General features: G+C 46.6%; 1 protein-coding gene across 1 annotated transcript in view; it reads right to left on the bottom strand.

Annotated features, from left to right (window-relative positions):
- The window catches only part of LOC137339741 (adenylate cyclase type 2-like), a 368,927-nt gene that overhangs the window by 94,560 nt on the left and 246,869 nt on the right, over positions 1–27,498 (bottom strand). The window contains exons 9-11 of the mRNA XM_068001920.1: positions 13,444–13,576; positions 9,936–10,112; positions 701–744 (exon numbers count right to left, since the gene is read on the bottom strand). Of these exons, the coding sequence (XP_067858021.1) occupies positions 701–744; positions 9,936–10,112; positions 13,444–13,576 (354 nt within the window). The remainder of the gene's footprint in view (positions 1–700; positions 745–9,935; positions 10,113–13,443; positions 13,577–27,498) is intronic.

Below are 27,498 nucleotides of genomic sequence, written 5' to 3'. Positions count from 1 at the left end.
GCCCACAGTATGCCGGTCCCCTCCTGATGATGCAAGAGGACCAATATCGTGTGGTCCTCTTGCCCATCAGTTAAGGCACGGCAGTCATCGCCGTTGCTCAGTTTGCACCTGGGAACAGGCGTGCACGAATTTCTAGGCCACGATAATTCATAAGAATTGTTTGGCCCCCTTATAAGGGGATTGATGGGGCAAATACTGACAACTTTCTGGGGTGGCTCCAGCACCCGCCTAAACTGATACAATCTCTAACACTTTGCAGTCTGTGGGAGCTGGCATGTGCATGCCATGGCTATTCAAATGAGTTGACCTCACACTGACCCCATGTACTTGAGGTCACCAACAGGTGCGATCCTGGCATTAATTGTTAGGATCAGCATCCATGGATTTTCCAGGCCATTATGTACAAATGCTTAAGGCGTTCATATCAAATTTCTCTCTGATAATTTAGTGGAGGAGTTAGCCATTTAAAGTAAATGGGCTAATGCCTCCGCTAAAATAACAGACAAGGAATTCCAGATGAATGCATTAACCATTCCTACACTATTACCATATAGCATAATTTCAGAGCCACTGTACAAAACTTCAACAATCCCAAATATTAGAGAAGAGCAGATGTAGGCTTTTACAGAGTGATCAGGATAACAGCTGATGGATGTAATGAATTAGAAGCTGTCTTTGAAGAATGATAATTGACACTAACCTTTCTGTGCGTCGATGGAAATGGTACTGAACCATAGGTACGTCCTGCAAAAGTGGAATATTATTTGATCATTGTTCTCTGGAAAAAAATCAAAACAGTAAGAAAACACACCATTTCATGGTGTTGTCACACATATAATTAAGTGTTCCTGTTTCACTGTTTCTTTAAACACTCTTAGCTATATGGGGCCAAATTTCCGGGGGCCTGAAATTTGCAGCGGAAACCAGAACCATCATTTTATCACTCCATTTAAATAATGTCACAAATTCCATTGGGGATGGGGCGAGCGAGCCGTCTGCCTGCTCCCTACACCTTGGGGACGTGGTTTGGAATTTCAGGGGGGATCGATTACTTCTCCAAAAATGGCCTCTTGCACTCTTAGGAACATTAAAAAAAATTCTAGCATTTTCTCTTTGGCCTTTCCCGGGGCTCAGTTCCGCCATTGGCCCTGCAAGGCTCCTCTCCAAATTTCCTGGCAGCTGTTGGGACAGCATCTGTACAGGGATGGGCCATCTGCATCTGGCATTCAAAAGATCCCATTCTCGTGATTTGGGACAGGGTCTACAGCGATGGATGAGAGCGGATGGGAGTCCCACTCTGTTGCACTTCTGCTGCCGGAGCGGTATTCCTGTAATTTTGACCTCTATTTCTCAGTCTTAGCAGCGATTATTGTCTGGAGCCGCATATGTTTTTGATGTTGAATTCACTCGGGATCACTATTATTTTCTCCAACCACCTTTTTGTTTTTAAATTTAGATTCAACTCTCCCCGCCCCCAGCATGCTGTGCACCAATTCCTAGGTAGGCAGACAACATGCTGCAAAGCTACTAATTCTCTCTCCGTCCCTGAAGTGCTTTAAACAAAATCTTGTGTGGGATTCCTAAGTGCAAACTCACGTCTCATTGCTTCACAGCTCAGCACAAATAGAATCATAGAATCTTACAGCACAGAAGGCGGCTAATCGGCCTGTCGTGCCTGTGCCAGCTCTTTGAAAGAGCTATCCAAATTAGTCCCACACCCCAGCTTTTTCCCCATAATCCTGCAAATTAGTCCTCGTCAAGTACATTTCCAATTGCCTTTTGAAAGTTCCTATGGAATCTGATTCCTCCACCCTTTCAGCTAGTGCATTCCAGATCTTAACCCTCTGTGTGAAAAAATTTCTCCTCAATTCCGCTCTAATTCTTTTGTCGATTATTTTAAATCTATGACCTTTGGTTACCGACCCACTTGCCAGAGGAAATAGTTTCTCCCTCACTTGCGCTATCAAAACCCCACATAATTTTGAATATCTCTATTTAGTTTCCCTTTGATCTTCCCTGCTCTAAGGAGAACAATCCCAGCTTCTCCAATCTCTCCCCATAACTGAAGTCCCTCCTCCCTTGTATCATCCTGGTAAACCTCCTCTGTACCATCTCCAAGGCCTTGACATACTTCCTAAAGAGTGGTGCCCAGGATTGTACACAATACTCCAGATGTGGCCTAACCAGTGATTTATAAAGGTTTAGCATGACTTCCTTGTTTTGTATTCATTGTCCCTATTTACAAAGCCAAGTATCCCGTACGCTTTCTTAACCGCCTTATCAACTTGTCCTGCCACCTTCAAAGATTTGTGAATATGCACCCCCAGGTCCCTCTGCTTTTACACCCCCCTCAAAATAGTACCATTTAGATTATACTGCCTCTCCACATTGTTCCTCCCAAAGTGCAACACTTCACACTTATCCACATTAAATTGCATCTGCCATATGTCTGCCCATTTCACCAGTCTGTCTATGTCCTCCTGAAGTCTACTACTATCCTGCTCACTATTTACTACTTTGCCAAGTTTTGTATCATCTGCAAACTTCAAAATTGTACTCACTATACCCAAGTCCAGGTCATTTATATGTAACAAGAAAAGCAATGGTCCTAATACCGACCCCTGGGGGACCCCCACCGCATACTTCTCTCCAGTCAGAAAAACATCCATTCACCACTAATGTCTGCCTCCTATCCCTTAGCCAATTACGTACCCAAGTTACTACTGCCCCTTTAATATCATGTAATCCTATTTTCCGAATAAGTCTGTTACGTGGTACTTTTTCAAATGCCTTTTGAAAGTCCATATATACAATATACCGCCGCACTGTGGCTGCAGTGTGTACCATCCACAGGATGCACTGCAGCAACTAGCCAAGGCTTCTTCGACAGCACCTCCCAAACCCGCGACCTCTACCACCTAGAAGGACAAGAGCATCAGGCACATGGGAACAATACCACCTGCACGTTCCCCTCCAAGTTACACACCATCCCGACTTGGAAATATATCGCCATTCCTTCATCGTCGCTGGGTCAAAATCCTGGATCTCCCTTCTTAACAGCACTGTGGGGGAACCTTTACCACATGGACTGCAGCGGTTCAAGAAGGCGGCTCACCACCACCTTCTCGAGGGCAATTAGAGATGGGCAATAAATGCTGGCCTCGCCAGTGACGCCCACATCCCATGAACGAATAAAATAAAACATCTACTGCACTAGCTTCGTCAACCCTCTCTGATACTTCATCAAAGAACTCAATCAGGTTAGTCAGAAACGAGTTGCATTTAACAAATCCATGCTGGCTGTGCCTTATTAACGCATGCTTCTCCAAGTGAGATTTAATTTTGTCCTTGACAATGGTCTTTCGTAGTTTTCCCACCATTGACATTGACTGATTGGCCTGTAGTTACCAAGTTTATCCCTCTCCCCTTTTTTGAACAGGGGTGTAACATTTGCAATCCTCCAGTCCTCTGGCACCACTGCCATATCCAAGGAGGATTGAAAGATTGTGGTCAGAGCTTCTGCTATCTCTGCCCTAGCTTCCCTCCGCGACTTAGGATGCATCCCACCTGGACCGGGTGACTTGCTAACTTTGAGTGATGCCGACCTATTTAGCATCCCCTTTCCATCTATTTTTATCCTATCCAATATCTCTACTCCCTCCTCCTCTTCTGTGACAGTAACTTCATTCTTTTTTTTGTGAAGACAGATGCAAAGTACTCATTCAGTACCTCAGTTATGCCCTCTGCCCCACAACAAGATTTCCTTTTATATCCCTAATCAGCCCTACCATTCCTTTAACTATCCTTTTACTTTTACTGTTTACAAAAGATTTTTGGGTTCCCTTTTATGTTACCCGCTAATCTTTTCTCATATTCTCTCTTTGCCCTTCTTATATCCTTTTTCAATTTCCCCCTGCACTCTCTGTATTCTGCCTGGTTTTCAACTGTATTCTGTACCTGACATTTGTCACAAACCTCCTTTTTCTGTTTTATTTTAACCTCTATTTTCTTGGTCATCCAAGGAGTTCCAGCTTTGGATGGCCTATCTTTCTTCCATATGAGAATATGCTTGATCTGTACCCAAACTATCTCTGCCTTGAAGGCCTGCCATTGCTCATTTAATGTTTTCTTGGACAATCTTTGTTTCCAGTGCATCCCTTCTGAAATCTCTGAAATTGGTTCTCATCACCTTTGATTTTTCTTTGCCCCTTTCCATAACTACTTGAAACCTAATTATATTATCACTATTACCCAGATGTTCTCTCACTGAAACACACTCCGCTTGCCTTACTTCATTCCCCAGAACTAGATCCAGCATTGCTTCCTTCCTCATTGGGCTAGAAGCATACTGATTAAGAATGTTCTCCTATACACATTTCAGGAATTCTTCATCCTCCTTTCCCTTTACTCTATTTTTTCCCCAGTCCACATTAAGGTAATTGAAGTCCCCTACTATTACTGCTCTATTATTTTTACATTTTTCTGAAATTTGCCTACAGATTTGCTTCTCTATCTCCTTCTCACTATTTGGGGGTCTATAGTAAACACCCAGCAATGTAACAGCTCCTTTTCCATTCCTTAACTCTATCCAAATAGATTCAGTCTTTGAACCCTCTAGTATATCGTCCCTCTGTAGAACTGTAATATTATCCTTGATCAATACTGCCACCCTTCCCCCACACACTGTCTTTTTTCCTTCCCTATCCTTCTTGAATACATTGTAGCCAGGAATGTTTATTTCCCATTCCTGCTCATGTTTAAGCCAAGTCTCCGTTATAGCCACTACATCATAACCCCAAATGGCAACTTGCGCCTGTAGCTCGACAACCTTATTTGTAATGCTCCTCACATTAACACATATGCATTCCAACACCATGCTAGTCTGCTTTGCTTTCTTTCTCTATCTAATTCCTCCTCTTTCTACACTATTCTTTGTTCTGTTGCTGTTTGTCCCTCCTAGTTTTCTACGCACCTTGTCTCTCCTCTCTGCTGCTATGTCCTGGTTTCCCTCCCCCTGCCAAATTAGTTTAAACCCTCCCCCACAGCACTAGTTAACCCCTCCCCGCGAGAACATTGGTCCCAGTCCTGTTCAGGTGCAACACGTCCGGCTTTACAGGTCACTCTTGCCCCAGAACTGGCCCTAATGCCCCAGGAATCTGAAGCCCTGACTCCTGGACCACTTCTCCAGCCACGCGTTCACCTGCACTATCTTTTTGCTCCTGGTACGCACTAGCACGTGGCACTGGGAATAATTAAAAGATTACCACCTTTGAGGTCCTGTTCTTTATTCTTTTTCCTAGCTCCTGAAACTCTACCTGAAGGATCTCAACCCTTTTCCTACCTATGTCATTGGTACCAACATGGACCACGACTTCTGGCTGTTCCCCTTCCCCTCGCATAATGTCCTGCACCCGTTCAGTGATATCCTTTATCCTGACAACACACTATTCAGCACTCATGTCTGCAGTTGCAGAAATGCCTGTCCATCCCCCTGACTCTTGAATCCCCAAAAACTGCATTTCTACACTTGTGCACCCCGCCTCCCCCCACCCCCCACAGAAGCCTACTGTTACTGAAATGAAACGAGCGCTCTAGCAAGTTCATGTATTTATAGTTTTTTGTTGCTCAGTAGGTTTGATCTCAATTCATCTGATATTATTTGTAGCTCTCCAGATGACAAACTGAATTTATTAATGAAGTTTGTTGGAAATGTGTGATTATCATGTGATACACAGTACAATGTACAGAACATCACAAAAATAAACCACTTCAGTTGTGGTGAACGAGTTGCTGAAGGTTTGGCCGTTCAGTTCAGTGAAGTTTGGCTGATTTTAAAAAGTTAGACTTTTTTTTAAAGTTCCAAGAAAAGAAAAATGGACCATTGCAGATCTTTGTATTTACATGCAATCTGGCACTTTTTTAAACATTCATTTCAAGATGGCACTTGGGCAAATTTCTGACAAAAACTTATCAATATATATATACTTTTAAAAGACTAGTATATCTCCCCTGTCATTTTTCACAGGAGGTAGGAGGATATGCTGCCTGTCCTTCTCCAGGCTCTCCTGCCCCCACCCCTAGGCATCATCTCTTATCTTCGCTAGACTTCCAACTCTGCAATTAGAATATAAGAACATAAGAAATAGGAGCAGGTGCAGGCCATACGGCTCCTCGAGCCTGCTCCACCATTCAATAAGATCATGGCTGATCTTCGGCCTCAACTCTGCTTTCCCATCTGATCCCCATATCCCTTGATTCCCTTAGAGTCCAAAAATCTATCGATCGCAACCCTGAATATACTCAATGACTCAATATCCACAGCCCTCTAGGGTAGATAATTCCAAAGATTTACAACCCTCTGAGTGAAGAAATTTCTCCTCATCTCAGTCCTAAATGGCCGATCCCTTATCCTGAGACCAAGCCCTCTAGTTCTAGACTCTGTAGCCAGAGGAAGCAGCCTCTTAGCATCTACCTTGTTAAGCTCTCTCAAAATCTTATGTTTCAATGAGATCACCTCTCATTCTTCTAAACTTCAGAGAGTATAGACCCATTCCACTCAATCTCTCCTCATGGGACAACCCTCTCATCCCAGGAATCAATCTAGTGAACCTTCATTGCACCGTCTCTAAGGCAAGTATATCCTTTCTTAGGTAAGGAGACCAAAACTGTACTTCAGTTACGGTCTCACCAAAGCCCTGTACAGTTGCAGCAAGACCTCCCTACTCTTGTACTCCAATCCCCTTGCAATAAAGGCTAACATACCATTTGCCCCTGTTCTCTTCCCCTGTTAACCCTCCTCCTACCTCTCCACTCTTTAACCTCTCTGCTAATTTTTTTTATTCGTTCATGGGATGTGGGCGTCGCTGGCAAGGCCAGCATTTATTGCCCATCCCTAATTGCCCTTGAGAAGATGGTGGTGAGCTGCCTTCTTGACTGAGTGGCTTGCTAGGCCATTTCAGAGGACGATTAAGAATCAACCACATTGCTGTGGGTCTGGAGTCACATATCGGCCAGACTGGGTAAGGACGGCAGGTTTCCTTCCCTAAAGGACATTAGTGAACCAGATGGGTTTTTACGACAATCCAGTAGTTTCGTGGCCACCATTACTGATACTGGTTTTTTTAAATTCCAGATTTGATTTAATTAATTGAATTTAAATTTCCCAGCTGCCGTGGTGGGATTTGAACTCATGACTCTAGATTATTAGTCCAGGCCTCTGGATCACTAGTCCAGTAACATAACCACTATGCTCCCTCTCTGGATTTCCTTGTTCTCTCCTAGTCTTTCACCCACTCTCTCTCTCTCTGCTTTCTTGGCTATGGAAAAAGTATTTTCCTCGCTTACCTTCCACCCGCCATCCAGGTGTCCCATCAGGTTGAGGCCTGCTGCCTGCTATTTGCCAGCCCCGGCTGCTTGTCATCTTTCCAGCTCACTTCCCGCACCATTCTGTGTGATCATTGGAAGTAAACTGGCATAACAGTTCTGTATGCGCACTGAGCGCTTATAATGCAGGCCACCAGCTTGGTGAGAAAGCAGACAGGAAAGCAGTGGCAAATAGGAGGCAACAGTTCAGAACCTAATGGTGCAGGGTTCAAGGCAGGTCCGAGATGCGAAATGGGAATAGGAGGTCTAGGAGCAGGAAGAAAGGCAGCGGGCGAAAATGAAAAAAATGTAACAATTTACCTGGAGGAGAGGACAGGTGGTACGGCCCAGAGGTCCAATCTTGGAAAATGTAATAATTAATAAATGTGCGAAAAATAGATGGAGAAGGTTAAAAAGATGTTTAAAAAATTGAACCAATGGAAGCGGTGAAATGGGAGAATGGAGGGTTCTGGAGGGTTGACATCAAGGGGTGATTGAGGCAGAAGTTGGGGTCGGCAGTCCATATTACAGATCCTAGAGAAATTAATAATTAAGAACTTGCAAAAAATGATTAAAAATAGAACGAAGAGCAGAAAAGAATGAACAGAAAATGAAAGATTTTGGAAAAGCCAAATAGGCACCAGGAAGGGCTCTGGAGGTTCATTGTTGAGATCTGATTGGTGGGGGAGGGGGGGTTCTGATACAATTTACCATTGAGGCCAGAGGAACCTGAGGACATGTAAACAGCTGGACAGTGATGTGCTATGGGTTGGGCCACTCTGGGAGAATGGGTCAAACTTACACATTTTCAAGTAGAGGTGAGAAGTAATTTTTCCAGATATATTTAGTTTGTTTCCGTACAACAGATTTTTGATCCTATCGCCGACGATTAAAGTTGAAAGATTCCTATGCTGCTACTCAATGCCTTTGTAGTGCAATTGCATGCTGACTCTCAGGCCAATACCAGTAATGGGGTATGCAGCTAACATTACAGCAAAGGTCTTTTAATATCATAACGGCTAAATTTTGCTATTTATGGACCCTGACATAGGAATTATCAATTTGTTTTGAAACAGAATGTTGCAAACCAGTCTGTTTTTAAAATATATAATAGATATATTAGTAGAGGGGTAAAGGACTATTAACCTAAATTATTGTTATAATGGGAGAGGAGTCTACTCATTTTTAAATAAGTTTTCAACTTGTGGTATTACAGCAGTACCAGTTCTCAGCTGGTATTGATTCAAATCTTTCTGGTATTGTATCAATTTTGTGGAGAAAATCAATAATCTCAGGGCTATTAATGTTGCCGTGAGATTATCATAATTGCTCACTACTACTATTTGCTATGCTCAGGTTTAAAATGCTTAGGTATGTAGCAACAAGGTTAAAACTCAGACACTAGTGTTTTAACTAACTTATAACTAGGATGAGGTGTCTTCATTCCTTGTACAGTTTTTCACATACTCTGTTAAACTCTTAATTCACTTATAATCATGATTCAGTGCTGCACAATTATTCCATTACTGTCATCTGATTTAGAGGATAGATCATTATTCCAGAGCAGTCATATCACAATACCCTCTCACAGATTTCAGTCTTTTCCATTTAATTGAGACTATTGTTATAACTGCAGCAACAAATTATAGATTGCACAGACACTAGTTAATCATGGGATTTAACAGCACCCATAAAGCACTTATGTGGCTTAAGGGAGTCCTCTGAAGCCCTGGAGCCATAGTACACCCTCAACCACCCAGAGCTCTCTCTATGATTTTACAGAACACATAAATAGTGTAGATTAATCTGGAAAATTTCTGATGTGATGGCAGCTTTGAGCACTAACTGCCTGAGAGGTGTTAATGCTGAAGAATGAATAGCTTTCCACCATTTACATGTTCAGTATCAAGCACTGCAGGCCAGGTACAACTCAGGTTAAATTTGAAATGTAGCATCCTCTTCTATGTACTGCACAAGTGTGACATTGTAAATCTCCCACACCATCTGTGTGGCTTCTCTGGGTAAGAATATCAATTTGGTGCCAAATAATGCTGAATTATAGATAGGTTTAAGCTTGGACCTTTCAACAACATGAACCGTGTTGAGACCAATTGGATCATATTTCATGTTGTAACCTTGTTTTCTTTTATGTTGAAAGGTGAATTTCCTCTCATTGATTTGAGCTCTAGAAAAGGACAGCGCTCTAACCCACTGCAACTCCCACCCTAAGCCCCTTTTAAATAATTGCATACATTCTCTGTAACCCATGGGAAACTCATCATACAGGCATGACTGAAGTTGTCACCTTTGATTTCATGGACTTTCAAATCTACATTTGCACGCATCTCCCCAAAGCATGTAAGAACCATTACAACTTCCCATAGGTTCATTCCACAATACAACAAACTACACATATGTAACACAATCATGACACAGGTTAATACAATGTATACATAAATGGAACTTATGGTTTTCTTTCTGAAAGTGTTACTTTCTTTTGAAGCTTCTGAAGCTTCTGACTGTACAAAGTCAAAACAATCTCCCAAATATAAAATACACCAGCTCCTCCTTACAACAGTGTTGATTTTGCCATTTTCAGTTGTCATACTGTCTCGATGGTGTAAGTGTGCAAAGGGTTTGGCTGCTCCCCAGGACTCCAGGTATCTGGTCATACGAACAGAGGCTCTCATCTTGGCTCCGTCTGCAGTGTGTCGATGTCTGTAATGGTGCTGGGGGCTACGTCTCTCCACCTGTAATTTTTAAAATAAAGATGTTAAAAATCAGTACTTTGTAAAGGTCATGTAATCAAGATGTTCTATAGCCTTCATGAACTCCATAAAAAAATACATATGATCAGAATAGAAAGTTAAAGTGATGCCTTAGGATCACACTCACCTTAAAGAAGTCTCGCTACCAGCACTCTTTCCAAAAATCAAACTGTTACAAAAATTAAGATTAACTTTCACACCTTTTTTTCTGTCCATTCATCTGTTCATAAGTTATTTTGGTTTACACAAAAAGATTTAAGGACATATATAAGGATAGTTTCAGCAAGTCCTCCCACGTAGTGAGGATTTGAAAAATCTACCCAAAGTGATGACATCATGGGAAGAACAATTCTGGAAAAGCTTGACCATGAAAGAGAGCCAATTACAATCAGTAGGTACACTCATTATTAAACTAATGTTCTTCAGCAATTTTGGTCATTTCAAGTAATTGGGCTCCCTGCCTCTCAAATTCAAAAGTGTGCACTTTCCAATTGGTTACACGCGATTAACGGGCATAAGTGGGTGTAACCAACTTGGAAAATAGTTGGAGATCTGTTCCACAAGAGTTCCAACCATTTTAGGCCTCATTGAACTCATACATTTTCCTGGTGTTTGCGTCGGTGTAACATTCAATCATCCACCCACGCATATAAAATGGCTGTCCAAAGTTGCTGGGTGTGCTGTTTCCAGAAGTACAATTGAAGAGCCATATAGTGAGATTTATAGCAACATATCAGGATATTTCCAAACTTTTCTTCTTATCTATTTTATGTTTCTTTCCTGTTTCACTTTAGTTTGTAAGGTAGCTTTGTACCATCTCTACTGGCACTTACATTTTTGGTATGTCCACAATATTTGGACAATGGGTTCCCCAATAGAATTCCCCTTACTTATGTCTTCTGGAGGAAGAAAAGGAGGAGCAATCGAGGATGCCAGTCAGGTTAAACTGCACCATAGGCAGACTGTTCCCATTTGCCAGTACATTTACAGGCTACTTGACAGTGTGTCTACTTGACAGTGACCACATAGAAGTGGCAACACAGGTTATGAGCCCGAAAACAGGCAGGCACAGAACTGTGCTATTTCTGCAAGGACATTTGTGGCGACACTACCACAGGCAGTGCCATCATTATGGTGTGCAATGGTCAGCTATGCCCTCAAGTCCTCTTCATCCATCCCTTTTGAACAGTGTTCTGAGTTAACAATTAGGGCCATCCTCCTCACCTCCATCTCATTCTGAACCACTTGCACTTTGCCAGCCATCAATGTGGGTGGGAGTGTTGTGTCACTGCATCACTTGGCCACAGACTTGGTTTGTTACCTCCACATTTGTTGTGCTTATTGTGCTAAACACTGGGTCGCTAAGTCTTGCATATAAGTTCTCTAGATTTAATTAAGTTGGGTATGTCTCTATGGGAGAGAGTGTGCACTCTCCATATTGGAAAAACACAAATTTCACACTGTAAACTTTTTAGTTGCTTGGTTTGTCGAATCTTAAACATGGTGATGGGTTTCCACATGTGGCACACACCTGGCTGACAAAGGACGTTAAAATTAATATTTTTAAGGCAAAGGAGTAGAAAGCATAATAACATCCAATGAAAACTGTTAGAAAGCAAAATAAAATATAAAACAAACTGCAACTATCAAATCTACTTGATTAAAATATTTGAAAATTAAACTGATTCTCGTGGTACAAATGTAAATTCAAAGTTTCATGAACATAATTTTTTTCAAGGACAGGGTAAAGATAATGCATTGTGCAGCTACATCTAGAATCAGAGGATCCAATGAATAAATAATAAAGCTTATTCCTATTCTTCTGAGTCATTCATTTCCCCTGACATTTTTTTCTTATCAAACCAACTTTTCCATTTAAATGGAATGCAACTGCTCTCAGCATCCCCTGTAATCTGTGCGTGTTCCAGGGAAAAATTCATATTAAAATGTTCATACAAAAAAATTAGCAATTAATAGGAGGAAATGTTGGGTCAAATCTTGCTGGAAAAATGACGGCCAGTTCACGACACAAGTCGTTATTAACGCGCAAATTGGCCAGCAAGTTCAGGCGTAGAGATACGCCATGAGTTGCGAATCGCCATAACCTGCTGGTTGATTTATGTCACTCCGCAGTTTGCCTTGCATGAACTTCCCGGTTATTTTTAAGAACTTGCTGCATTTGCACATTAATTGCCCATTAAACTCGACATAGTAAGTTTGGGCTCGTACTTAACAGTGTAAGTACCCTTTTAATAATGTGATAATTGTTAAAATAATGCCAATCAACTTCTCCGGCCCAGAAAGGGAACAATTTAAACTGTTCATTCTCATTCCTGCACGTAGTAAATTCTTCTTTAGATTTAAAAAATTTAAAATTTAAAATTTTAAATTTTTAATCTTTTTCTTACTTTTCCTTTGTCTCTTTTTTCTCTCTTTCTTGCTCCAGTCTATCTTCCCTTCTCTTTATTTCTCTTTCTGTACCTGATGTGATGCTAATTCACCCACTCTAATTCCCCCACCTTCTCCGTCATTCCTCTGTTTCTTTCTCAATCCTTAAATCTCATTGGTTAAGGAGATAGACTGTTGGTCCTGCTGTTCACTAAGGTCCCAGATGTCCCACTGCCCTCACAGCACCGTTAGCAGCTCGCACTTCCAGCAATTTACATGGCAGAAATTTCTCGAGCTGAAGAGTGCAGGAGAAAGTCTAACTAACGGCACACGTTGAGAGATGCCCTGCTCCAGCAAGATTCGGCCTATTTTTCTTCCTCAGCCTTTTGCCAGTTCCTGGAAGAAAAATTTCTTCCACAAACATGTCACTGGCGATGCTGTTGTCAGTGAGGATTGGATTTTTTGCAGCCAATGGGGAAATATTCCACCCTATAAGTTTTATCAATTACATTTTTGAAAGAATTTCACTGAAAGAAGATTTCAAAAGACAACACAATTCACAAAATTTAAAGAGGGTGTGTCCAACCTTTCTCTTTGTGGGCTGCATGGAGCCTTGGGAGTAACACACAAAATTTAAATCCTCATTCCCAATAATCTCCAGTTTCTGATACTAACAGATCTTGGTCTATTGATTTAGGATTTATCCAGCAATGAGGCAACAATGCTAAGAACAGCCCTTTCCGAACCTCCAGGCTCACAAAATTCAAACAGGATAAATAAGAATTATAAGTGCAAATAGGACTGAGCTGCCTGGGCTTTGAAGGCCACATTGCCAGAACTGTGGTCCAGGAACCATGCCTTGGACACAGACAGTTGAAAGAATTATACCATAAAGAAGACAGGAGGATAACCAATCAACACTTACCTTTGGGTTAATCACTAAGTGGGTCCTGATGTTGTGGTCCTTCAGATAGGGGTCTCTGATATGCCCATTACCTTCCTCCGCTTTATAAGCTCCATTCAAATGCTCCAGTGTGACAGAAGTGATATGTACACGACTAGCATGGTCAAAAATAAGACAAAGTCGTAAAATATAAGTGTAAGATTGTATAGTACTATGGAAAGTAAATATTAACAAAATGGCTGAGAGGTAGTTCAAAATCAGCCTCTGGCCATACACGGATTACAGCCATTAATCTTTGAAAATAGATGCTCATTGCCCCAGTCACCCATGTAAGAATGCCAGGAAATTAAATGGTGAAGGTGATAAGCAGACAAATCTCAAGTTCTGCAGTTCACAATCAGGAAATTATAGAGCTATTACTGGCAGCTGAGATTTGGAAGCAATAGATCCTGGGAAAAGAGAGAAGGAAAGAATGGGCAATCTTGTCAGTTGTTCTGGTGAATTTTGAGTGACAGCCTATAGCTTACTCCGAGTTTTAAATGCAGATGCAATGCTTGAGCTTCTCTTCTTCCCCCTCCTGTACCAGTTTGGTTCAGTTGATAGCACTCTCAGCTAAGTCAGAAAGTTATGTGTTTAAGTCCCACGGCAGGGCTTGTAGATGAGATGTTAAACTGAGGACACATCTACCTGTTCAGGTGGACATAAAAGATTCCATGGCACCATTTCAAAAAGAGCAGGGAAGTTCTCCCTGTATCCTGGCCAACATTTATCCCACAACCAGCACCACCAAAATAAATAAACTGGTTAATTGTCTTGTCGCTGTTTGTGGAGCCTTGCTGTGCAAATTGATTGCCTATAAAATAACAGTGACTACACTTTAAAAGTAGTTCACTAGCTTTGAAGCACTTTGGTGCTATATATAAATGCAAGTTCTTTCGATCTCCACTGTCAGAAGATGTTATACTCTGTAAAGTTTGAGAAACACTGAACTAGTAGCTGAATATCTTACTGCATATAGGAGCGTTGGAACAGAAATAGGCCATTCGTCCCAATGGGCCTGCTTCATTATTTTGCCATGACAGGCCTAACATTTAATTCCCAATTCCCTATCATTTCTTCATATGCCCTAATAACTATGTTTTTCATGTAAATATCTACCTTCCTTTCAAATACCTCAATTGATTCAGCATTTATGGTCTTCAATGGCAATATATTCCATATTCTCATGACCTATTGTGTGAAGATTTTTTCTCTAAACTCATTTTTAAATAATTTAGTTCAAATTTTATGAAAAATAAGTCAAGCCTAAAAACATAAGTTCCATTAACTGTATCAATCATTATTCCAACAACTTGTTTAATCCATGTTCTTTTGCAATTTGCAGCTTGCTTCTTTACAATTCACCATGGGGTGATTCCATGATCCTGTATTTCAAGTTGGAAGTCATGATCAATGAGAGCAAAGACGGAGATAGGGTGACAACATTAGCTCTGATTTCCTCACCCATACTTCTACTGAGCATAGCTCCTTACTGAGAGCATGGTATCACCCATTATATCTCCTTGTTTGGTAACATCTGCAGTTTTGGCTATAATCCTGTCTATTTACAAATCTAGGTTGTTTATACACAGAGGGAAAAGCGAGCACTGATTCCAGGGGAACACCAATGCTGCATCATACCTCTTATCAATTTCTTATCCATGCCATCAAGTTACCTCCAATTCCATGTGCTTCATTTTAGTTCACAATCATTTGTGTAGAGCTTTATCAAATGCCTTCTGATATCCATGCATACAACATATATTGATCCTCCTCTATTCACCACCTCAGTGACTTTGTCAAAGAACTCTGTTAGATAGAGTCATAGAGTCATAGAGTTATACAGCACGGATAGAGGCCCTTCGGCCCATCGTGTCCGCGCCGGCCATCAGCCCTGTCTACTCTAATCCCATATTCCAGCATTTGGTCCGTAGCCTTGTATGCTATGGCATTTCAAGTGCTCATCCAAATGCTTCTTGAATGTTGTGAGGGTTCCTGCCTCCACAACCCTTTCAGGCAGTGAGTTCCAGACTCCAACCACCCTCTGGGTGAAAAAGTTCTTTCTCAAATCCCCTCTAAACCTCCCGCCTTTTACCTTGAATCTATGTCCCCTTGTTATAGTACCCTCAACGAAGGGAAAAAGCTCCTTAGTATCCATCCTATCTGTGCCCCTCATAATTTTGTACACCTCAATCATGTCCCCCCTCAGCCTCCTCTGCTCCAAGGAAAACAAACCCAATCTTCCCAGTCTCTCTTCATAGCTGAAGCGCTCCAGCCCTGGTAACATCCTGGTGAATCTCCTCTGCACCCTCTCCAAAGCGATCACATCCTTCCTGTAGTGTGGCGACCAGAACTGCACACAGTACTCCAGCTGTGGCCTAACCAGTGTTTTATACAGCTCCATCATAACCTCCTTGCTCTTATATTCTATGCCTCGGCTAATAAAGGCAAGTATCCCATATGCCTTCTTTACCACCTTATCTACCTGTTCCGCCGCCTTCAGGGATCTGTGAACTTGCACACCAAGATCCCTCTGACCCTCTGTCTTGCCTAGGGTCCTCCCATTCATTGTGTATTCCCTTGCCTTGTTAGTCCCTCCAAAGTGCATCACCTCGCACTTTTCCGGGTTAAATTCCATTTGTCACTGTTCCGCCCATCTGACCAACCCATCTATATCGTCCTGCAGACTGAGGCTATCCTCCTCGCTATTTACCACCCTACCAATTTTTGTATCATCAGCGAACTTACTGATCATACCTTTTACATTCATATCCAAGTCATTAATGTAGACCACAAACAGCAAGGGACTCAGCACCGATCCCTGTGGTACCCCACTGGCCACAGGCTTCCAGTCACAAAAACAACCTTCGACCATCACCCTCTGCCTTCTGCCACTAAGCCAGTTTTGTATCCAAAGTGCCAAGGCACCCTGGATTCCATGGGCTCGTACCTTCTTGACCAGTCTCCTGTGGGGGACTTTATCGAAGGCCTTACTGAAATCCATGTATACCACATCCACTGCGTTACCCTCATCCACACGCCTAGTCACCCCCTCAAAAAATTCAATCAAATTAGTCAGACATGATCTTCCCTTGACAAAGCCATGTTGACTATCCCTGATTAATCCTTGCTTCTCCAAGTGGAGACTAATTTTGTCCTTCAGAATTTTTTCCAATAATTTTCCTACCACTGATGTTAGGCTCACTGGCCTGTAGTTCCCCGGTTTTTCCCTACTCCCCTTCTTGAATAATGGTATTACATTAGCAGTTCTCCAGTCCTCTGGCACATCCCCTGTGGCCAGAGAGGTTCTGAATATATGTGTCAGAGCCCCCGCAATCTCCTCCTTTGCCTCACACAGTAGCCTGGGATACATTTCGTCCGGGCCTGGGGATTTATCCATTTTTAGGCCTGCTAAAACCGCCAATACCTCCTCCCGCTCGATGTTAATATGTTCGAGTATATCACAGTCCCCCTGCCGTATTTCTATGTCTACATCGTCCTTCTCCATAGTGAAAACAGATGCAAAAAATTCATTTAGAACCCCTCCTACATCTGCCGGCTCCACACACAGATTGCCATTTTTGTCCCTAATGGGCCCTATTTTTTCCCTAGTCATCCTCTTACCCTTAATATACTTATAAAACATCTTAGGATTTTCCTTTATTTTGCTCGCCAGTGTCATTTCATGGCCCCTCCTTGATCTCCTATGTTAGACATGAGCACCTTTTTCACAACATCATGCTAATTCTCCCTAATCATTCTTATATTTATCGATATGTTAATTTACTGTCCTGAATTACAGATTCTAGCAATTTTCACTACTGAAATTAAACTCACTGCCTGTAGTTACCTGGTTTGTAGCTTCCTTCTTTTTTGAACAAAGGTGTATTTGTTACCTTTAAATCCTATAGTACTATCTCCAAATCCAGGAAGCTTGGAAGATTATGGGGTGAATTTTCTCAGGACTTCTTCCACTCTGCTGCCATATCTTCAGCAGAAACCCCATATACTCGGGTAAGTGGGGCTTCTGCTAAATTTCTGCTGAAGTTACGGCGGCAGAGCGGGGGAATCCCCAAGGAGATTCACCCCCTCCAAATTCCTTACCTATTTCTTTTAATTCTCTTAAATGGAATGCATCTGGATCTGTAAATTTGTCTTGCTTCATTCATTTAGTTTATACATTTATACTAATAAACAGGAAAATTATAATAGATAAACTAATTGAATTGAAAAGTTCCTTTGCTTCATAGATCTCTACCCTTCTTTGTACCTCTAGCATCATATTTTACTTCTCCAGTGAAGCAAAATAGTTATTTAACAATTATACAATGCACTCTATTCCCAAGTCATAAATGAATCTGTTTTAATGGACCACCTCTTCCTTTACTAGTTTCTTTTTCTTGATGCATCTATAAAATCTTTGCTGTGACTGTACTGTGCTTGCACCAAATCAAATACTTCAACACCATTTGCCTGCTTTTTCCCTGCTTTATTGCCATTCTGTTTAATATTTTTCTGCTGCAAGTATCTATATAGCTCCCTCTTAAATGTCATAATTGACTCAGCTTCAATAGTCACTTGTGATAATGTATTCCATATTCTAAAAGGCCTTTGCATGAAAAATTGCTTCTAAACTCCCTCTTTAAGCTTCTATTACTAACCCCAAATGTATACCCCTTTATTACTGAATCAGCCACAAATGGAAATAATCTTTCACTGCTTACTTTTGCAAACACTTTCATAATTTTGAACATGCTGATTAGATCTTTCCTTAACTGTCTCTACTCCAGTGAATGCAATCTTAACTTTTCAAGCCTCTCCTCCTTGCTATTATCCCAGTTAATCTCTATTGCACTTTTCCCGTGGTTCCTTTTTTAAAGGGGTGCCCAAAACTGCATATAGACTCCAACTGTAGCCTAACCAATGTTTTGCACAGGTTCATCAACATTGCTTTGCTTTTGCATTCAATACCTTTATATGTAAAATCCAAAATCCCATTGCCCATGGCTTTTCCCACCTGCAATCATGCTTTTAACAATCTGTGTATCTGCACCATTCGACATTTTATTCCTCCACTCCACTGAAAATTTTAGGGGATATTTTCAACATCTGCTCTTTTTTCATAAAGGTGTTACTTCATATTTATTTACATTGAATTGCATTTGCCACATTTCTAGCCACTCCCCTAGGGTTATTCTGAGTTCTCCTGTGCATGATGATCCAAGCTGCTGCAATGAGAGATCACCAAAGTTGAAATGAGTTGGCAAATTGCAAAACTTGGAATTTGACATCCAGATCCGAATGAATTTTAATTTAATAAAATTATTAAATGAAATAAAATACTTTTTGCAGAATTTACCACAATATTAAAAAGTTTCGCTAATTGCGACTATAAATAGGCCACAAAAATTCACAAATGTAAGAATGAATAAATAAAAATTCATCCATTAACAAACAGCAACCAAATTATTTATGCTGTGCTATTACAAGATCTCTGTTTCAGAAGGTTGTAGGATTTTTCCAATTTTTTAATATTGCAGGATAGTTTGATACAAATAATAGTGGAGATGCTTAACTACTCCCTTTTTCTTGAAAAAAGCAAAAAGGAGCATTTGTCATAGCATCACATTTTTGGTTCACAGGGGTTCCGCCAGTCTTCCGCCATAACTCCAGCGGGAGAATGGTGGAACTTACTGGAAAAGGCAGGGACCCGGATACGCTGGAAATCTGCTGTTTCCTAGCCTGCCACACCAGGAGATCCAGCTTTCCTGGCTGATTTGGGACCCAGCATAGCACTAGAATCCAGCACACTTTGTGAGATAAAGCGTAAATCTGTGAGATAAAGTGAGATAAGAGGCCTGAGAATGGGAGAACAAGAGGTGAGCACAGCCTAATTGGAGGCCCAAGAGCGGGCGAGCGAGAGGTTAGTGGATCAAGAAAGGAGGCCCGAGATTAGTAGAGCGAGAGGTGAGTGGATCATAAAAGGAGGCCCGAGAGCGGGAGAGCGAGAGGTGAGTGGATTGTAAAAGGGGGCCCGAGAGCGGGAGAGTGAGAGGGGAGTGGATTGTAAAAGGGGGCTCGAGAGCGGGAGAGTGAGAGGGGAGTGGAGTGTAAAAGGGGGCCCGAGAGCGGGAGAGTGAGAGGGGAGTGGAGTTTAAAAGGGGGCCCGAGAGCGGGAGAGTGAGAGGGAGTGGATTGTAAAAGGAGGCCCGAGAGTGGGAGAGTGAGAGGGGAGTGGATTGTAAAAGGGGGCTCGAGAGCGGGAGAGTGAGAGGGGAGTGGATTGTAAAAGGAGGCTCGAGAGCGGGAGAGTGAGAGGGGAGTAGAGCCGAAAAGGAGGCCCGAGAGCGGGAGAGTGAGAGGGGAGTGGATTGTAAAAGGAGGCTCGAGAGTGGGAGAGGGAGAGGGGAGTGGATTGTAAAAGGGGGCCCGAGAGCGGGAGAGTGAGAGGGGAGTGGATTGTAAAAGGAGGCCCGAGAGTGGGAGAGGGAGAGGGGAGTGGATTGTAAAAGGGGGCCCGAGAGCGGGAGAGTGAGAGGGGAGTGGATTGTAAAAGGGGGCCCGAGAGTGGGAGAGGGAGAGGGGAGTGGATTGTAAAAGGGGGCCCGAGAGGGGGAGAGTGAGAGGGGAGTGGATTGTAAAAGGAGGCCCGAGAGCGGGAGAGTGAGAGGGGAGTGGATTGTAAAAGGAGGCCCGAGAGTGGGAGAGTGAGAGGGGAGTGGATTGTAAAAGGGGGCCCGAGAGCGGGAGAGTGAGAGGGGAGTGGATTGTAAAAGGGGGCCCGAGAGCGGGAGAGTGAGAGGGGAGTGGATTGTAAAAGGGGGCCCGAGAGTGGGAGAGGGAGAGGGGAGTGGATTGTAAAAGGGGGCCCGAGAGTGGGAGAGTGAGAGGGGAGTGGATTGTAAAAGGAGGCCCGAGAGCGGGAGAGTGAGAGGGGAGTGGATTGTAAAAGGGGGCCCGAGAGTGGGAGAGTGAGAGGGGAGTGGATTGTAAAAGGGGGCCCGAGAGCGGGAGAGTGAGAGGGGAGTGGATTGTAAAAGGGGGCCCGAGAGTTGGAGAGTGAGAGGGGAGTGGATTGTAAAAGGAGGCCCGAGAGCGGGAGAGTGAGAGGGGAGTGGATTGTAAAAGGAGGCCCGAGAGCGGGAGAGTGAGAGGGGAGTGGATTGTAAAAGGAGGCCCGAGAGCGGGAGAGTGAGAGGGGAGTGGATTGTAAAAGGAGGCTCGAGAGTGGGAGAGCGAGAGGGGAGTGGATTGTGAAAGGGGGCTCGAGAGTGGGAGAGCGAGAGGGGAGTGGATTGTAAAAGGGGGCCCGAGAGTTGGAGAGTGAGAGGGGAGTGGATTGTAAAAGGAGGCCCGAGAGCGGGAGAGTGAGAGGGGAGTGGATTGTAAAAGGAGGCCCGAGAGAGGGAGAGTGAGAGGGGAGTGGATTGTAAAAGGAGGCCCGAGAGCGGGAGAGTGAGAGGGGAGTGGATTGTAAAAGGAGGCCCGAGAGTTGGAGAGTGAGAGGGGAGTGGATTGTAAAAGGAGGCTCGAGAGCGGGAGAGTGAGAGGGGAGTGGATTGTAAAAGGAGGCTCGAGAGTGGGAGAGTGAGAGGGGAGTGGATTGTAAAAGGAGGCCCGAGAGCGGGAGAGTGAGAGGGGAGTGGATTGTAAAAGGAGGCCCGAGAGTTGGAGAGTGAGAGGGGAGTGGATTGTAAAAGGAGGCCCGAGAGCGGGAGAGTGAGAGGGGAGTGGATTGTAAAAGGAGGCCCGAGAGCAGGAGAGTGAGAGGGGAGTGGAGTGTAAAAGGGGGCCCGAGAGTGGGAGAGGGAGAGGGGAGTGGATTGTAAAAGGAGGCCAGAGAGGGGGAGAGTGAGAGGGGAGTGGATTGTAAAAGGGGGCCCGAGAGCGGGAGAGTGAGAGCGGAGTGGATTGTAAAAGGGGGCCCGAGAGCGGGAGAGTGAGAGGGGAGTGGATTGTAAAAGGGGGCCCGAGAGCGGGAGAGTGAGAGGGGAGTGGATTGTAAAAGGGGGCCCGAGAGGGGGAGAGTGAGAGGGGAGTGGATTGTAAAAGGAGGCCCGAGAGCGGGAGAGTGAGAGGGGAGTGGATTGTAAAAGGAGGCCCGAGAGTGGGAGAGTGAGAGGGGAGTGGATTGTAAAAGGGGGCTCGAGAGTGGGAGAGTGAGAGGGGAGTGGATTGTAAAAGGGGGCTCGAGAGTGGGAGAGTGAGAGGGGAGTGGATTGTAAAAGGGGGCCCGAGAGCGGGAGAGTGAGAGGGGAGTGGATTGTAAAAGGGGGCCCGAGAGCGGGAGAGTGAGAGGGGAGTGGATTGTAAAAGGGGGCCCGAGAGCGGGAGAGTGAGAGGGGAGTGGATTGTAAAAGGAGGCCCGAGAGTGGGAGAGTGAGAGGGGAGTGGATTGTAAAAGGGGGCCCGAGAGTGGGAGAGTGAGAGGGGAGTGGATTGTAAAAGGGGGCTCGAGAGCGGGAGAGTGAGAGGGGAGTGGATTGTAAAAGGGGGCCCGAGAGCGGGAGAGTGAGAGGGGAGTGGATTGTAAAAGGGGGCTCGAGAGCGGGAGAGTGAGAGGGGAGTGGATTGTAAAAGGGGGCCCGAGAGCGGGAGAGTGAGAGGGGAGTGGATTGTAAAAGGAGGCTCGAGAGCGGGAGAGTGAGAGGGGAGTGGATTGTAAAAGGGGGCCCGAGAGTGGGAGAGGGAGAGGGGAGTGGATTGTAAAAGGGGGCCCGAGAGCGGGAGAGTGAGAGGGGAGTGGATTGTAAAAGGAGGCTCGAGAGCGGGAGAGTGAGAGGGGAGTGGATTGTAAAAGGGGGCCCGAGAGCGGGAGAGTGAGAGGGGAGTGGATTGTAAAAGGGGGCCCGAGAGCGGGAGAGTGAGAGGGGAGTGGATTGTAAAAGGAGGCCCGAGATGGGGAGAGTGAGAGGGGAGTGGATTGTAAAAGGGGGCTCGAGAGTGGGAGAGTGAGAGGGGAGTGGATTGTAAAAGGGGGCCCGAGAGGGGGAGAGTGAGAGGGGAGTGGATTGTAAAAGGGGGCTCGAGAGCGGGAGAGTGAGAGGGGAGTGGATTGTAAAAGGAGGCCCGAGAGCGGGAGAGTGAGAGGGGAGTGGATTGTAAAAGGAGGCTCGAGAGCGGGAGAGTGAGAGGGGAGTGGATTGTAAAAGGAGGCCCGAGAGCGGGAGAGTGAGAGGGGAGTGGATTGTAAAAGGAGGCTCGAGAGCGGGAGAGTGAGAGGGGAGTGGATTGTAAAAGGGGGCCCGAGAGCGGGAGAGTGAGAGGGGAGTGGATTGTAAAAGGGGGCTCGAGAGTGGGAGAGTGAGAGGGGAGTGGATTGTAAAAGGGGGCCCGAGAGCGGGAGAGTGAGAGGGGAGTGGATTGTAAAAGGAGGCCCGAGAGCGGGAGAGTGAGAGGGGAGTGGATTGTAAAAGGGGGCTCGAGAGTGGGAGAGTGAGAGGGGAGTGGATTGTAAAAGGGGGCCCGAGAGCGGGAGAGTGAGAGGGGAGTGGATTGTAAAAGGAGGCTCGAGAGCGGGAGAGTGAGAGGGGAGTGGATTGTAAAAGGAGGCCCGAGAGCGGGAGAGTGAGAGGGGAGTGGATTGTAAAAGGGGGCTCGAGAGCGGGAGAGTGAGAGGGGAGTGGATTGTAAAAGGGGGCTCGAGAGCGGGAGAGTGAGAGGGGAGTGGATTGTAAAAGGAGGCTCGAGAGCGGGAGAGTGAGAGGGGAGTGGATTGTAAAAGTGGGCCCGAGAGCGGGAGAGTGAGAGGGGAGTGGATTGTAAAAGGAGGCCCGAGAGTGGGAGAGTGAGAGGGGAGTGGATTGTAAAAGGAGGCTCGAGAGCGGGAGAGTGAGAGGGGAGTGGATTGTAAAAGGGGGCCCGAGAGTGGGAGAGTGAGAGGGGAGTGGATTGTAAAAGGGGGCCCGAGAGCGGGAGAGTGAGAGGGGAGTGGATTATAAAAGGGGGCCCGAGAGCGGGAGAGTGAGAGGGGAGTGGAGTGTAAAAGGGGGCCCGAGAGCGGGAGAGTGAGAGGGGAGTGGATTGTAAAAGGAGGCCCGAGAGTGGGAGAGTGAGAGGGGAGTGGATTGTAAAAGGGGGCTCGAGAGTGGGAGAGTGAGAGGGGAGTGGATTGTAAAAGGAGGCCCGAGAGCGGGAGAGTGAGAGGGGAGTGGATTGTAAAAGGAGGCCCGAGAGCGGGAGAGTGAGAGGGGAGTGGATTGTAAAAGGGGGCTCGAGAGCGGGAGAGTGAGAGGGGAGTGGATTGTAAAAGGAGGCCCGAGAGTGGGAGAGTGAGAGGGGAGTGGATTGTAAAAGGAGGCCCGAGAGCGGGAGAGTGAGAGGGGAGTGGATTGTAAAAGGAGGCTCGAGAGCGGGAGAGTGAGAGGGGAGTGGATTGTAAAAGGAGGCCCGAGAGCGGGAGAGTGAGAGGGGAGTGGATTGTAAAAGGAGGCCCGAGAGCGGGAGAGTGAGAGGGGAGTGGATTGTAAAAGGGGGCCCGAGAGCGGGAGAGTGAGAGGGGAGTGGATTGTAAAAGGGGGCCCGAGAGCGGGAGAGTGAGAGGGGAGTGGATTGTAAAAGGAGGCTCGAGAGCGGGAGAGTGAGAGGCGAGTGGATTGTAAAAGGGGGCTCGAGAGCGGGAGAGTGAGAGGGGAGTGGATTGTAAAAGGAGGCTCGAGAGCGGGAGAGTGAGAGGCGAGTGGATTGTAAAAGGGGGCTCGAGAGCGGGAGAGTGAGAGGGGAGTGGATTGTAAAAGGAGGCCCGAGAGGGGGAGAGTGAGAGGGGAGTGGATTGTAAAAGGAGGCTCGAGAGTGGGAGAGTGAGAGGGGAGTGGATTGTAAAAGGAGGCTCGAGAGTGGGAGAGTGAGAGGGGAGTGGATTGTAAAAGGGGGCTCGAGAGTGGGAGAGTGAGAGGGGAGTGGATTGTAAAAGGAGGCCCGAGAGCGGGAGAGTGAGAGGTGAGTGGATTGTAAAAGGGGGCTCGAGAGCGGGAGAGTGAGAGGGGAGTGGATTGTAAAAGGGGGCTCGAGAGTGGGAGAGTGAGAGGGGAGTGGATTGTAAAAGGAGGCTCGAGAGTGGGAGAGTGAGAGGGGAGTGGATTGTAAAAGAGGCTCGAGAGCGGGAGAGTGAGAGGGGAGTGGATTGTAAAAGGGGGCTCGAGAGCGGGAGAGTGAGAGGGGAGTGGATTGTAAAAGGAGGCCCGAGAGCGGGAGAGTGAGAGGGGAGTGGATTGTAAAAGGGGGCCCGAGAGCGGGAGAGTGAGAGGGGAGTGGATTGTAAAAGGAGGCTCGAGAGCGGGAGAGTGAGAGGGGAGTGGATTGTAAAAGAGGCTCGAGAGCGGGAGAGTGAGAGGGGAGTGGATTGTAAAAGGAGGCGTGAGAGCGGGAGAGTGAGAGGGGAGTGGATTGTAAAAGGAGGCCCGAGAGCGGGAGAGTGAGAGGGGAGTGGATTGTAAAAGGGGGCTCGAGAGCGGGAGAGTGAGAGGGGAGTGGATTGTAAAAGGAGGCCCGAGAGTGGGAGAGTGAGAGGGGAGTGGATTGTAAAAGAGGCTCGAGAGCGGGAGAGTGAGAGGGGAGTGGATTGTAAAAGGAGGCCCGAGAGCGGGAGAGTGAGAGGGGAGTGGATTGTAAAAGGAGGCGTGAGAGCGGGAGAGTGAGAGGGGAGTGGATTGTAAAAGGGGGCCCGAGAGCGGGAGAGTGAGAGGGGAGTGGATTATAAAAGGGGGCCCGAGAGCGGGAGAGTGAGAGGGGAGTGGAGTGTAAAAGGGGGCCCGAGAGCGGGAGAGTGAGAGGGGAGTGGATTGTAAAAGGGGGCCCGAGAGTGGGAGAGTGAGAGGGGAGTGGATTGTAAAAGGGGGCTCGAGAGTGGGAGAGTGAGAGGGGAGTGGATTGTAAAAGGGGGCCCGAGAGTGGGAGAGTGAGAGGGGAGTGGATTGTAAAAGGGGGCCCGAGAGGGGGAGAGTGAGAGGGGAGTGGATTGTAAAAGGAGGCCCGAGAGCGGGAGAGTGAGAGGGGAGTGGATTGTAAAAGGGGGCCCGAGAGGGGGAGAGTGAGAGGGGAGTGGATTGTAAAAGGAGGCCCGAGAGTGGGAGAGTGAGAGGTGAGTGGATTGTAAAAGGGGGCCCGAGAGCGGGAGAGTGAGAGGGGAGTGGATTGTAAAAGGGGGCTCGAAAGCGGGAGAGTGAGAGGGGAGTGGATTGTAAAAGGAGGCCCGAGAGTGGGAGAGTGAGAGGGGAGTGGATTGTAAAAGGGGGCCCGAGAGTGGGAGAGTGAGAGGGGAGTGGATTGTAAAAGGGGGCCCGAGAGCGGGAGAGTGAGAGGGGAGTGGATTGTAAAAGGAGGCCCGAGAGCGGGAGAGTGAGAGGGGAGTGGATTGTAAAAGGAGGCCCGAGAGTGGGAGAGTGAGAGGGGAGTGGATTGTAAAAGGGGGCCCGAGAGCGGGAGAGTGAGAGGGGAGTGGATTGTAAAAGGAGGCCCGAGAGCGGGAGAGTGAGAGGGGAGTGGATTGTAAAAGGGGGCCCGAGAGCGGGAGAGTGAGAGGGGAGTGGATTGTAAAAGGGGGCCCGAGAGCGGGAGAGTGAGAGGGGAGTGGATTGTAAAAGGGGGCCCGAGAGCGGGAGAGTGAGAGGGGAGTGGATTGTAAAAGGGGGCTCGAGAGCGGGAGAGTGAGAGGGGAGTGGATTGTAAAAGGAGGCCCGAGAGTGGGAGAGTGAGAGGGGAGTGGATTGTAAAAGGGGGCCCGAGAGCGGGAGAGTGAGAGGGGAGTGGATTGTAAAAGGGGGCCCGAGAGCGGGAGAGTGAGAGGGAGTGGATTGTAAAAGGGGGCCCGAGAGCGGGAGAGTGAGAGGGGAGTGGATTGTAAAAGGAGGCCCGAGAGTGGGAGAGTGAGAGGGGAGTGGATTGTAAAAGGAGGCCCGAGAGCGGGAGAGTGAGAGGGGAGTGGATTGTAAAAGGGGGCCCGAGAGCGGGAGAGTGAGAGGGGAGTGGATTGTAAAAGGAGGCCCGAGAGTGGGAGAGTGAGAGGGGAGTGGATTGTAAAAGGAGGCTCGAGAGCAGGAGAGTGAGAGGGGAGTGGATTGTAAAAGGAGGCTCGAGAGCGGGAGAGTGAGAGGGGAGTGGATTGTAAAAGGGGGCCCGAGAGCGGGAGAGTGAGAGGCGAGTGGATTGTAAAAGGGGGCTCGAGAGCGGGAGAGTGAGAGGGGAGTGGATTGTAAAAGGAGGCCCGAGAGGGGGAGAGTGAGAGGGGAGTGGATTGTAAAAGGAGGCTCGAGAGCGGGAGAGTGAGAGGGGAGTGGATTGTAAAAGGAGGCTCGAGAGCGGGAGAGTGAGAGGGGAGTGGATTGTAAAAGGGGGCTCAAGAGTGGGAGAGTGAGAGGGGAGTGGATTGTAAAAGAGGCTCGAGAGCGGGAGAGTGAGAGGGGAGTGGATTGTAAAAGGGGGCTCGAGAGCGGGAGAGTGAGAGGGGAGTGGATTGTAAAAGGGGGCCCGAGAGTGGGAGAGTGAGAGGGGAGTGGATTGTAAAAGAGGCTCGAGAGCGGGAGAGTGAGAGGGGAGTGGATTGTAAAAGGGGGCTCGAGAGCGGGAGAGTGAGAGGGGAGTGGATTGTAAAAGGGGGCCCGAGAGTGGGAGAGTGAGAGGGGAGTGGATTGTAAAAGAGGCTCGAGAGCGGGAGAGTGAGAGGGGAGTGGATTGTAAAAGGAGGCGCGAGAGCGGGAGAGTGAGAGGGGAGTGGATTATAAAAGGGGGCCCGAGAGCGGGAGAGTGAGAGGGGAGTGGATTGTAAAAGGAGGCGCGAGAGCGGGAGAGTGAGAGGGGAGTGGATTGTAAAAGGGGGCCCGAGAGCGGGAGAGTGAGAGGGGAGTGGATTATAAAAGGGGGCCCGAGAGCGGGAGAGTGAGAGGGGAGTGGAGTGTAAAAGGGGGCCCGAGAGCGGGAGAGTGAGAGGGGAGTGGATTGTAAAAGGGGGCCCGAGAGTGGGAGAGTGAGAGGGGAGTGGATTGTGAAAGGGGGCCCGAGAGCGGGAGAGTGAGAGGGGAGTGGATTATAAAAGGGGGCCCG

This window comes from Heptranchias perlo, chromosome 2, assembly GCF_035084215.1.
Source record: "Heptranchias perlo isolate sHepPer1 chromosome 2, sHepPer1.hap1, whole genome shotgun sequence".
Lineage (NCBI taxonomy): Eukaryota > Metazoa > Chordata > Chondrichthyes > Hexanchiformes > Hexanchidae > Heptranchias > Heptranchias perlo.
This window is presented reverse-complemented; position numbering and strand designations above follow the sequence as displayed.